We start from the raw sequence: 12,567 nt of genomic DNA on the forward strand, positions 1-12,567 counted from the left end.
CTCTATTACACCAAAAAAATAAAAAAAAAAAAAAAAAAAAAAAAAAAATAAGAGCAGATTTCTCCTTCAACACTGAGTATGTTGATCGAGGAATACCCGCTGTTTGTATTGTATTTTGACAGCGGCCGCCAGCCACTGTCAGAATACCCCAACAGAGCTGGCAGCTCATTGGCTGCCCACTCTGTTCGTATGAAAATTTTCCGACCAGCTCTGTTCGACACTGGCACCCACTGTTCGAATTTCGGACGGTTCCTCAAGAACCAGACAAAATTCACACAGTGTATGGCCACCCTTATACATATTTAAAAGTGTACTCTTCACATGTGATTTGTATTACTGTTTTTAAACGTTTTAAGCAGTACATGGTATGTAACTATTAGATATATTCTCTCTTTTGATTGCTGCTTACTGAAGGATTAGAAGAGGAAACTGCACTAAACGGGTAAACCACAATAGGACACCTTTGCAGACACTGCATGGGCAAGGTGACAATATCTCTTTAATTACGATGTCATCCTTTGCAGTGAGTTCTAGAATAGTTGCATATAATGGTGGCATATTGTACAGAAAAGTTTGTATTCACTATTGGTGTAGTAACCTTGGCCTTTATACATGATAAAAAGGCACAATAACTGATGGATTTACTTTGTTTAAATAAAAAGACACAAATAATTGGACAAATTAAATTGAAGGACTTTCTAATGCTGACTTAGTTTGATTTACTACTTTTCATAACCCCAAATTACACAAAAATAGTAATGATCCAATTAAAATGCATGTAAGCCAAAACTTTTATTATTGTTTTGGATAGAGAATGTAAAGGTCAAAAACCCTGTAAGGTTTTTATTAAGTGTCCCCATTGGGGAGATTCACCCTTTATATTTATCCAGGTGAACATTGTATACAGTAAAGTACCGAAAGTGATACCCATTTCAGTGACAATGGCCTATGAAGGGATTTTCCCTCACTTTAGAGAGATTACCTTCTATTATGTCTCTGGTGTAATGATAATGAGGTCCAGAGACCTCCAAACAGAGTTCAGAGAATGGAGAGTTGTGTTGAACACCGCCATTTCTTTAAAATTCAAAAATCAGCAACAAAACAGATTGAACGGTCAGTTCCAGACACAAAGCAGGCCATCATAAATCCCTAAACAAAGCCTATCACTTAGCAGAGCCAGATACATTTTATTACAGCCCTATCATAAATAGTCTTCAAAACAGTCCAGGAATAGTTTGAAGCAAATACACATCTTGGTCTGGTTTTTTTTTTTTTAATAGCTGAATCAAACCAAACTATTTCATTTTTTATAAATCTGGCTGTAATAAAATGTGAATCATAAAACATGACTAAAGTAACGTATAAGGAAGTAACAAATTAGTTTGATACCAAACATGCCTATGCTATAAATGTACATTTAGCCAATTGGTAACAATAAATCTCTGAAGCAAGATGACCATCCGATTCATATTATGTTTGGACTTTATCAAAATAGAATTTAATTCAACTTAAAAATATGTTGAATGTTGAACTGTAAAACCTTGTCATCTTGAAATATTGATATATTTAGAAAACTTGACATTGAGGAAGTATCTGCTGGAGCATCATGAAATCTTTTAACACCCCCTCGGCCCCTTTGTTTGGTGTCATTTCTGTAAATGCCATCTTCAGCTCGCTAGCTCTCATTTGACATAGAAACTGCTAAAGATACTGGAGAGTCATCTATGAGAGAGCCAGTTACTGTCAGATCTGACTTACTCTGAAGCAAACTGGACTCTGAAACGTAACCAAAGATCGGATGTTAAATACTTTTTCACTTTTAATGACATTTATTTTGCCGTTGCTTATTGTCCATTTTAAAAACCTCTTTTCTGTAAATTATTTTACTGTTTTTATTTCCGTTAGTTAAAACAATAGTTAAAAATATTTAAGCTGATTCACTAAATGCACTAATCAGAAATTAGAGAATCCTTATCTCTTTAAAGAAAGCTACCATATTTAGGCTCTGTTTCATTCCTGTCTGGTATGGCAGTGGGTGTCACATACATTTCTTAAAGGTCAGAATTGCTATAGCAGATGTTATGAACAGTATGCCTTTTCGTTACAACATGTGGTATCTACTACGGTTTGTGTGTATAAAGACTAAACTGTGTAGTTAAACAACCCCAGTGACAATCATTGTCACCAGTGATGCCTGCTGGTGCTTAGATTGTTGTCCTGCAAGCTAGAATATCAGCAGTGGATGAGGCTGGGAGCACAATCGTGAGATTCTGATGGTAGTGGTGGGAGTTGAGACTGTTGCCATCAAAATCTGGTGGCAGCGTGGGATCATAGATGCCACCATCACATTCAGTTGGCAGCAGTAGGATTTGAGACTGCTGCAGTCACATTATGCTGGCAGCATAGTGGGATATTTCTACACAGGGCATTAGTGCACAAATAAGTAACCAACCCTGCAATAAAGGACTGTTACCTCAGTAGAAGATGTTCTAAGGCAGGGGCGCCCACAATTTTTCGTATGGAGATCTACTTTTCAAATGACGAGCTCAATGAGATCTACCAAGGAAAAAACACCTGCATTCAGGGGCAGGAAGGGGCGTGGCAGTGCATTGAAGTCAACCGGCTCTCTCCTCTCTTCTCCCGTTTCTATCTGCTGTCTCTTCTCTCTCTCTGCTGTCTCTTCTCTCACTTTCTCTGCTGTCTCTCCCCTGTCTGTCTTTTCTTACCTCCACTGCAGCAGCTTCCCAAGTCTCCTCTCTCCTTCCTGTCTGCAGCATCTGCCACATTCAGCCACATGAGTACCGCGGGAGGACAGGACACAGGTAAGTGAGCCGATCGGGATCCACTAGTTTTCGCTTTGCGATCTACTGGTAGATCGCGATCTACCTAATGGGCACCCCTGTTCTAAGGGATAGGCTAGTGCATATTTTTTTTGTATATACAGTAGAGGCATATAGCAACAACTCACTGTATGCCAGACCTGACATAGTTGCAAAAAAAAAAGACAAGAGTATAAGAGAATAGGACGATCTGACAAATGTGTGCCAAGCAAGGCTGGTCTAAGCATATGGCAAAACAAAGGAGAACATGATTCATGAGCTCCTTAATCATGCAGAGCAGACCCTGGAGCAACCTGCAGCAGAAGTGATTTCTTCGGTCTCAGGTACAAGTGGTACAACCCAGCTGGGTGAAGAATACAAGGGCTCAACCCTATGTACCGAAGAATGCAACCTCCCGTCCACAGTGTGTGCATGCTAGCAATGGAGTATCTGTCCAACACCGATCCTCCTTCATTTCAGAAAGCATTACAACACAAGTTATTGATCCTTTGATGTACCTACAGTTTCTGCAGTGCCAGGTTGAGAAGGAGGGTGCAGAGTGCCAGCTTGTGGCTGAGAGACAGGCTGTACAGTGTCAGACTGAGAGAGAAGCTGCAGAGCGTAGGGCAGAAAGGGAAGCTGGCCATAAGCATGAACTGGAGATTTCTATGCTCGAGCAACGGCATTAGAATCTTAGTTCCCTTGAGCACCTTTGGCTCTGAACCATGCAGAGAAGTTTGCAGTCATGGAGAATAACAGTGACTAACACTGATTTTTCTATCCTTTGATAGTAAATCGTGAGTACCACTTGCCCCAGATTCAACGTATCTGAACCTGGGGCTGAAAAGCAAAGCCGAGAGGGATGACGATTATGAGGCCATAAAGGATGCAATTATCACAAAATATCCATTTATACTAGAGGTATACTGCAAGATATTCAGGCTGCTGCAGAAAAGACTTGCAGACTCAGATGTCGGAAACAGTTAATGCACAACATTCCTTCAGTAGACGAAAGGACTGAAAAAAATATTCCTGGAAGACCTAATGATTCAGGATCAACTTTTATACATCCATCCTGCAGATGTTCGACAGTTTGTGTTGGAGCACAAGTCTGATTCTGCCAGGCAGCTGAATTCGCAAATACCTACCATAAACACTCAGTGGGGAATCACCAGTGGCAAATCCTGCTATACCTGTGAGCCAGGCCACCCAGCAGCCTGCACCTGGAGCTCATTAGACATGAGCAATTTGTTTCATTTTTGAATTGAAATTCGTACAAATATCGGCATATTCGGACATTCGGATGCATCCAAATTTCCAAATGAAAGACATAACATATTTCAATTTTCTGATCATGAAATTCAGATGCAACCCAGATTTTTTCCGAATGTCATTTGCAATGAACTTGTGTTAAAAACACAAGTTCCAGCCTTACCAGGCCCTTGATAAGAGCAGGCAAGGGGGACGACGACAACACAATTGTGTGCCCCCCCTCCTGCACCATACCAGGCTACATGCCCTTAACATGGGGAAGGAACCCAACTGGCAAAGAACCGTGCTCCCATGTCTATAAGGACTAGGGCCTCTTCCCCACAGCCCTGGCCCAGTGGTTGTGGGGGTCTGCAGGCAGGAGGGCTTATAGGAACCTGGGTGCCCACTTTCATAAAGGGGGCACCCAGGTGCCACCCCCCATACTCATTCACCAAATACAGTAAAAGTGTAAATACTCATACAACACTGTAAATAAATATTTTATTTGAGAGAAAAAAAACAACACAGTTCTTAACAAGTCTTTTTTTTTTTTATAAATGGCCATCGATGTAATCCACAGGTCAAACACGGAGGATGACAGCCGCTGACTCGGGGAAAAAAAAAAATCCCCCCCCCCCCCGCGCCGCACACATCTGATCCCGCCAAACGTCAGCTGCAAATTGAGTTCTGCTCCCGAATGTCAACAAAGGGACAGAGCGAGTTGTGACATCACAGGACCTGTTCCACCCATTTCTTTACTTTTCGTGACAGCTCTCGGTTCCCTGATGGAACGTAAACAAATGGGTGGATGCCACGACTCGCTCCACCCCTTTGTTGACATTCGGGAGAATAGCTGTCATTTTGCAGCTGGTGGCGGAAGCCATTTTTTTTTCTTTCAGTGAGTCGGCGGTCGTCATCCATGGTAACTGATGTGGATCTACATCGCTAGACGGCATGCTGTTTGGATTACAACGATTAACATTTTTTTTTTTTTTGTTTTTTTTATAAAGGAATTGTCAACAAACTGTTTTGTTTTTCAAATAAAGGCCTTTTTTACGGTGTGGTGTGTTAATTTACAATTTTACTGTATTTGGTGAATGAGCAAGTAGTAACAACTACCCCTTACTCATTCAAGGAGGGGGGGGAGGCGGCAACTGGGTGCCCCCTTTAGGAAAGGGCACCACCATCTTGGACGCAGCAAGGTGGCGGCGGAAATACAAAATGAATATATGCCGGAATATATTTATCCTATATTCGGGCATATAATAATTTGTTATTTCGTATTCGAACGAATTGCTGAAATCAACGGAATTTCATGATTCAGCGAGTTTGTCTGAATCTGAATGCACATGTCTAGTGGTCCACTGCTTTCCCATTTCCTGGTCTTTGCATCATGTTATTACAAACTGCTCACCAGGCTTTTTAGTGCAGGCACAACTTTTTCTGACTTGTACATCGCACTTCTTTTTACCTTATCTACTTGTACTCTTTCTGCCTCTCTTCCTCTTATCCTAATCCTCTACCTTTCCCTTGAGTCTCTGGGGGGGGGGCTCTTAATTATTTTTGTTAGAAAGTTCAGGACTTGAATTCACCCAAGTGTCTGAAGCTATTCTATTTGCAAAAACTACAGATAAGTATTGCTGCCTGCTTACAGAAATCACATTTATTCACATGTTCTAGCCCCAAATTGGTTTGTGCACAATATCCCCAAGTGCTTCAAGCTTCTGCATCAACCAAGCACCCTGGTGTTGTTTTTGTGTTCCATAAGACTTCCCTGTTGTAAAAAAGAAATAGCTCATTATGATACCTACTCCTTCAGGGCTCCTTACAGGATACAGAGCTTACGATCCTTCTTAATGAAGTATGATTTCAGAGATGATTTGAGGACCTACAGCTGAGTGATACACATCATGCAGTCTGTGAGGAAGCTGAAGCTTGGGCGTCATTGGACCTTCAAACAAGACAATGATCCCACGCATACCTCAAATTCCACCAAGACTTGGTTGCAGAAGATATCCTGAAAGATTCTACAGTGTTCATCGTAGTCACCTGACTTGAACCCCATAGAAAATATCTGGTGCAATATGAAGAAGGCGGTTTCACACAAACCAAAGAATACTAGTGAACCTGAGACCATTACTCACGAAGAATGGGCCAAGAGTCCTCAGGAATGCTGCTCGAAGCTGGTGTCTGGCTATGCATCTCATTTGCAGCAGACCATAACAGCCAAAGGATACTCTAAGTACCAGATACTTGCCATGAAGGGGTTGAGTAATTTTGAGACTGCAGAAGTCATTAAAGTTGTATTTTCTGTTGAACTTGGGGAAACCACTTGAAATATTTGTTGTATTGACCCATTTCAATTGCTATTGATTGATTTGCTCATTGCAAACAGCTGAAAGTCTGTTAATTTTGCCAATGAACCTGATTTACAATGGGAGTTGAATCATTTTGATTACAACTGTACCTCTGCATGTTCGGCTTGCTTTATTCCAGCAGACAGTATATGTCAGCTCAGCTCTATCTCTGCTCTGAGCTGTATTTTAACCCAACCTAAGTGTATGTCTTGTACATTTAATGTATCTAGTGCACCATTACAAAGCTCCATGTTTTCAGCCCTGCAATACCAGGCATGTTTCTTAATTTCCAAAAAATGTGGGCAGGAGAAAAAAAAAAAAAAGGAGCACTATGGGGTGTCTGCTTTATAAAAACAAGTTTTGTTTTACTTTTTTCCTCTATATAGAGAAATATAATAATATAATTATTACTAAATAACACCAATAGAAAGCTCTATTTGTCTCAAAAAAATTACACAACAGCCTGACGGGAGCGAAACGCTCCTCGCCCATGGGGGACGCTCCTGGCTGAGGGGATGTGCGGGCGGGATTGGGGGGAGACTAGGTGCGCTTCTCTCTCTAGTCTATCTAAGTATTTTTCTCTTCTGTCCTTTTCTTTGGCTAATGTTTCTCTCTTGGTCTACTCTTAGCAGCAGCAGTACTGCTGCACGTCCTCCGTCCGTTGAGTAGTTGGTGAATGGATGTTCTCACCGGCTGCTACAGTTGTATTCGATAAAAATGAAAAACGTACGCGGCATTGCTGGGGCCCCACACTATATGTTTGAGATTACTGTTGCACTATATCTACTTGGTTGCCAATGGTGTGTACTTTCTGTGAATGTAACTGCGGATGACTCCGCCTATCCTGTGCTTGGCTGTATCTGTGGTGTTTGCCTTGCTTACCTTTATAAATAAAGAATTTGAGGGGGAAAAAAACACACAAGTTTGCATGACTGAGTTAAGCTGGTCATACACCTATAGATTATCTGCAGATTTTTTTTATGGTCATATGGAAAAAGTGCAACAGATTCCTCCATCGACGCTAAACTGTGTGGATAGAGGCTGTCTTTTCTGTTCTCGTTTTTAAATAGTTTGTCTTACTGATTGCTATCTTGGTCTTTTTGTTTAACTTTAGCCCTATGATATCTAATGCACTTGTTAAATATGTAACCAATTTAATTTTTTTACTAGTATGACCCTATGCCAAATGCAGTGAATCAAGCATGCGCTAAAGCTGGTCATATACTATTAGAATTTTGGCTAGTGGCTGAAAGTCAATTCCTTTAATAACAAAACCACAAACATGGGATCCACAATATAGGATTTTTGGCTTGCCTGTAAATAATTTTCTTGGAGTACAGTATTATAAACCAGGATCACAACTACAAAATCCTGTGCCCTAGACTACTCTTACCCCTTATGATTTCCCTGATGCATGTATCCAGGAAAGTGCCAAAATGGAGTTGCCCTTCAAAGGGTATTCTCCCAACCAACACTTCTCTTCCCCATAGTTCTCTTAAGGGTCACAGCTCACCCAACGCTCAGTATATCACGAGCTACAGCTCGCGGTATACCGAGACCGCGGCAGCCGGGACGGATCCCGACATTACTGTCAAGATCCACCCAGCTGCGTGACAGCTGGCTCTGGCTATCTAGAGGCAGAGCCAGCTGTACTCTCCCCCTCCCCCATTCCTCCAGTCAGCGCTGGAGCATCGGAGCGGAATCCCTGGAGGGAGCCGTGACCGACAGTCACGGCTCTCTGCAGGGAAATGCTTGAGAAGTGAGTATGTGTTCCCTCACTTGCTGATCTATTGAGCCGACACGTGACAGTTTCATTCTCACAGAATAACAGACACCGGCACTCCAAGTAATGAATCAATGGCGTCTGTTTATTGACGCATGAGACATAGCACAGTACATCAAAAAGCAACGTTTCGGGGTCTCACAAGATCCCCTACATCAGGCAAAATAAATGATGTCACACGTCGGTTCGAACTATGAGGTTGAGTGATTTTCACTCACCTCATAGTTCTCCTTTAAAGAGGGTTTCTAACTTCTTGTGTACTGGGTCCATGAAAATAGGAACATCTTCCACAGGTATTGTTAAGGCAAGAAGCACAGCAACAAGAACGATATCTGTGATTTCCTTAAGTTTTGGAGAAAGCATGTCCTCCTGGTCAGATTTCTCATAAGCAGATGCTTGTGTCTTTGTCCTCTCTTCCTCAAGCAGTGTATTGGCTTGAAGAGGGAAGTCCGTCACGGACACTGGAGGAGAGATTGAAGGGGCACACTTGTGATCTCTAAGAGTGGCAATCTTAACCATGAAATCTTCCTATGGTGGATGAAAATGTATCTCTAAAAAGATAGTAAGAGGGGTGTGTGTCTGAGTTACAGAAGCTCCAGAGGAAGACAATCTGGCTGTAGGGAGTGGTCAAAACTGAGGGTGCCAGGGTCTGTAGCAAGAGTACTGTGCATCTCCCCCTTCCCCAAACCAGTAGCAGAATGGGAGCTTGTGAGGCCCAGCCCTTGCTCCCAAGATCTGACATGTGCAAGTTTAGATTCACCCAACACACAGCACCCTTTTAAATGAGGGTAGAGCAAAAAACCCCTCAACTTCACTCACTTAGGACAAGGGGCTTCAGGGACAGGTTGACCCATTAGACCTGTACAGCACCCTGTGACTAAGCCAACATGCTGCACTGTGAGCCAAGGGCTTATCAAAGGAATCAGTGTGCGAAGCATCATTACAGGCCTTCTCCACATCTTTCTATTTGGTGAGGGCTGGGCACGGTCCCCAACACTATTGCCGTGACATCGATCAGGCAGTCTCTCCTGCTAAATGTTATCCAATTTTGTAGCCCTTCTCTGGCGTTGTTCTAACTTAATATGGCTTTGTTCTAACTTAATATCTTTTTGTAAGGGAGGTCTTTGAATGCATCCTCCACATATCAGGCTCAAAGGCAAAATGCTCCACGCATATGAGCAGACATTACTGCAGTGTGAAAGATAATTAGATGCCTCGCAAATGCAGCCTAGCACCCAAACATCTGATTTACCAGTTTTGGAACAGGAGGGGTTTTACACTGTTGGAAGAATCCCCTTTAAAAGGATATGACCCATTGTGACATGGTTTCACAAATAGAGGCTGTGGCCAACAAGGACAGAGCAGTTCTAGTTAAGTGTAGGTAAGACTTTAATAGGGAGTGCAGATGTATATCACAGGAGTCCCTAAAGGTAGATACACCATGTACCCGTTTGGTGGTGTCTGTTAGGGTGAAGAATTGGAGGGTCCACAGAAGGAAAGGATTTAATAATAGATTCTCTATTAAAGCGGAAAAGGCTTCATGACAGCAAGCCCTACATGTTAATCCCTAGATCAGGAGTAGAAAAACTTTAGCCCTCCAGCTGTGCACAAAAAGTTCAGAAGTGGATATTAGGATGCCTAGAAGACTCAGCGTGGGTCTTTTAAGCTCAGGTAACAGAGCTATAGAAGCTGCTGCTGTTGACTACCTTATAGAAACAGGAGTTTCAGGATCCAGTTTACAAGTGTTGGTAGCTTCTAAGGATTACCAGTGAATCTCTGTCAGAAGTAGTAAGGGGGTATGATAGAGTTTACCAGTTGCAGTGGTGCTGTTCTCTGAATGTCTTTTAAAAAGGAGAAATTTTTAACTGCCTATTGGTAAAAAAACAAAACAAAACAAAAAACTAAGCCAAAAAGCTTTGTGTACTCACAAACCCAGGCAGTTGGTACTGAGGAGGGTTGTAAGCAGTCAGAAGTGATCAAGTCACTGTAGGCAGGCAATGGAACAATACCATAGTAGCAGTGGGAAGGTGCTTCCTCTTAAGTCGAAAAGTGGACACAACACCCCACCTAGTGGATGATGTCAGCAGACCTGGGGGAAAAGCATCCAATCTCATAGCACACTAGCAATACACTGAAGGATGATGTTTTGGGGCAAGGATATACAGGACTGGACTTAAACAAATTTTCGGTTTACCTGAGAAATCGATGCCCCTTGCTGGTTGATAAAAAAAAATCTTTCCAGTTGTAGTTAAGTAGGTAGCATTTCTTGGTCCTACAACATTAAGGTACTTCAAATTTCTACTACAAAAACAAAAGGCTTTCTTATTCACTTCTATTGCATATCATTTCTCAATAATGTGAGAAGCTAAAGCTGTGATAGGTGGACGAACGCACATTTTCCGCTTTCAATCAACACACTTATTTAATACCCTAATAGGTAGAGCACACCTATTAAAAAAAATAACCTAAAACACATGGCAACAAACCTCAGCGTGACTTCACCCAATACTAGAGCTATCAAACAGCACTTTACAACAAGCTTTAACCCCTTCGTGACTGACGACGTACAGTGTACTTTGCCAGCATCGGGGCTGTTTAAACAGACTCCCGGCGACTTTTGCACATGTAGTTAAGACCAATAAAATTATATTGATTGTGAACTAAAGGAACCTGTCAGTCACCAACTTAAAAAATGCAGGTAAAGTACAGAAAAATCAAGCAACTCTGACCCTTTTTAGGGCATTGACCCTCAGGAAACTAAATTTCCTAGCATCATCCCTCATTACAATCTCTCCTGGGCCAGTTCCTCCACCCATCCTCTTACTACATAACCTTTTATAAAGCAGCTGGGGGAAAAGCAAAAAGGCACTACTATAGAATGTCAACATTAAATCTTCTGGGGCTGCTAATGTCACAACCAAGATTGCGGTACTCAGCAGAACCTCAAGGCTTTTGGATGTCTACACAAGGGAGGAGGTAAATACCATGCCAAAATACATTAAAAAGGCACATATAAGCCTATAGGAAGAGCATTTTTAAAATGAATGGTCTTGCGATAGGCTCAAAGATTTAAAAATTCAGGAAACAAAAAAATTGTACATGTACTGATAGCACTGTTTCCTCATAGCAATGGACTTATTTTTTTTTTCAGAAGAATGGGAAAGGAGTTTCACAATATGTTCCCTTTTTTCCCCCACCATTGTGTACATATTTCAAGGAATGTGTCGATCAGAAGAACTCATGTGCCTGCACACCTAAGCTGAAATCGCTAGAGAACTAATTGAATGAACATATTAAATCAACAGGTTATGTGGTATAGCTATTTTGCATGTGAGTAGCATATACAGAGAAAGTGAAAAACAAATTGCATGTCCCGCACACATTTGGCACTATAAAAGGATGCGATCACCTTTGAAATTAAGTTTTCAGACACATGAGTTAATGGAGCTCTAAAGTAACTGCTGAATTCTAGAATAGACCAAAATAGTCCTGAATTCTGCAGTAAATAAGTTTTAACTAATGAAAGTTAAAAAACAAAATTTGTATGAATATACTAAACCACTGCATGTTTAAACATTTGCAATGTAAAAAAATGCACTCACATTAAAAAAAATTCTTTACTTTCCATGAAAGAGTCATGAAGTAGGTCATTTAAAAATGGCTGCACATTGTTTATGGAAACACAAATACAAAGTTTATGATAGCAAGCAATCAGTCTTTTGTGGAATTAGGAAGCACAAGTCTCTGCCTGCTTGTTTAGTACAGAATGTCTGTGATCATCAGTCCTTTCCTGACAAGAAGCTGCTGTTTTCCTTTTGAAGAGACGCAAGCTTAATCTTAGAAGCTCGCTGTCAACCAGTGGAGGATTCGAGTAAGTCTGCTTCACAGTGCCCTGGTAGAAGAAAAAAAAATAAGGTCCAATTTATATTGGAAAAATGTTATACAAAAAGAAAAATACACATACCATATTTTTCGCTCCATGAGACGCACTCCCCCCCCCCAACAGGCGGGGGGAAATGTGTGTGCGTCTTATGGAGCGAATCCCTATCACCCGGGACATGTAGTTTCGGGCGCCGGGCATAGTTTTGGGTACATTTAGCCCTGCTAAAGCAGAGCTAAATGTACAGTAGGAGCCACTGCTCGGTTAATACGAGTGACCTAATCAGAACCTAGATAGAGCAGACAAAGAACGGACGTTCTTCGTCTGCTCTGTGTGATCACTGAGACCGTGGCGCTGTAATCACAGCGCCAACTGTCTCAGCGGTCACTAACTGCAGCTTCTGTGACAGAAGCTCCGGTCTGTTCAGTGCTCCATAACACGCACCGGACCTCCCTGCATCCTATGGTCCGGTGCGCC

At 41.8% G+C, this 12,567-nt stretch overlaps 1 protein-coding gene across 5 annotated transcripts in view; it reads right to left on the bottom strand.

The window, feature by feature from the left end:
* Nucleotides 1-11,851: 11,851 nt before the first annotated feature.
* ZC3H13 (zinc finger CCCH-type containing 13) overlaps nt 11,852-12,567 on the bottom strand; it is a 54,370-nt gene continuing 53,654 nt past the window's right edge. For all 5 annotated transcript variants that reach the window (XM_018565299.1, XM_018565298.1, XM_018565295.1 and 2 more), the window contains one exon: nt 11,852-12,102. In XM_018565299.1, the coding sequence (XP_018420801.1) occupies nt 11,938-12,102 (165 nt within the window). In that variant the 3' untranslated portion in view covers nt 11,852-11,937. The remainder of the gene's footprint in view (nt 12,103-12,567) is intronic.

This window comes from Nanorana parkeri, unplaced genomic scaffold, assembly GCF_000935625.1.
Source record: "Nanorana parkeri isolate BGI_ZX_2015 unplaced genomic scaffold, ASM93562v1 scaffold829, whole genome shotgun sequence".
Classification (NCBI taxonomy): Eukaryota; Metazoa; Chordata; class Amphibia; order Anura; family Dicroglossidae; genus Nanorana; species Nanorana parkeri.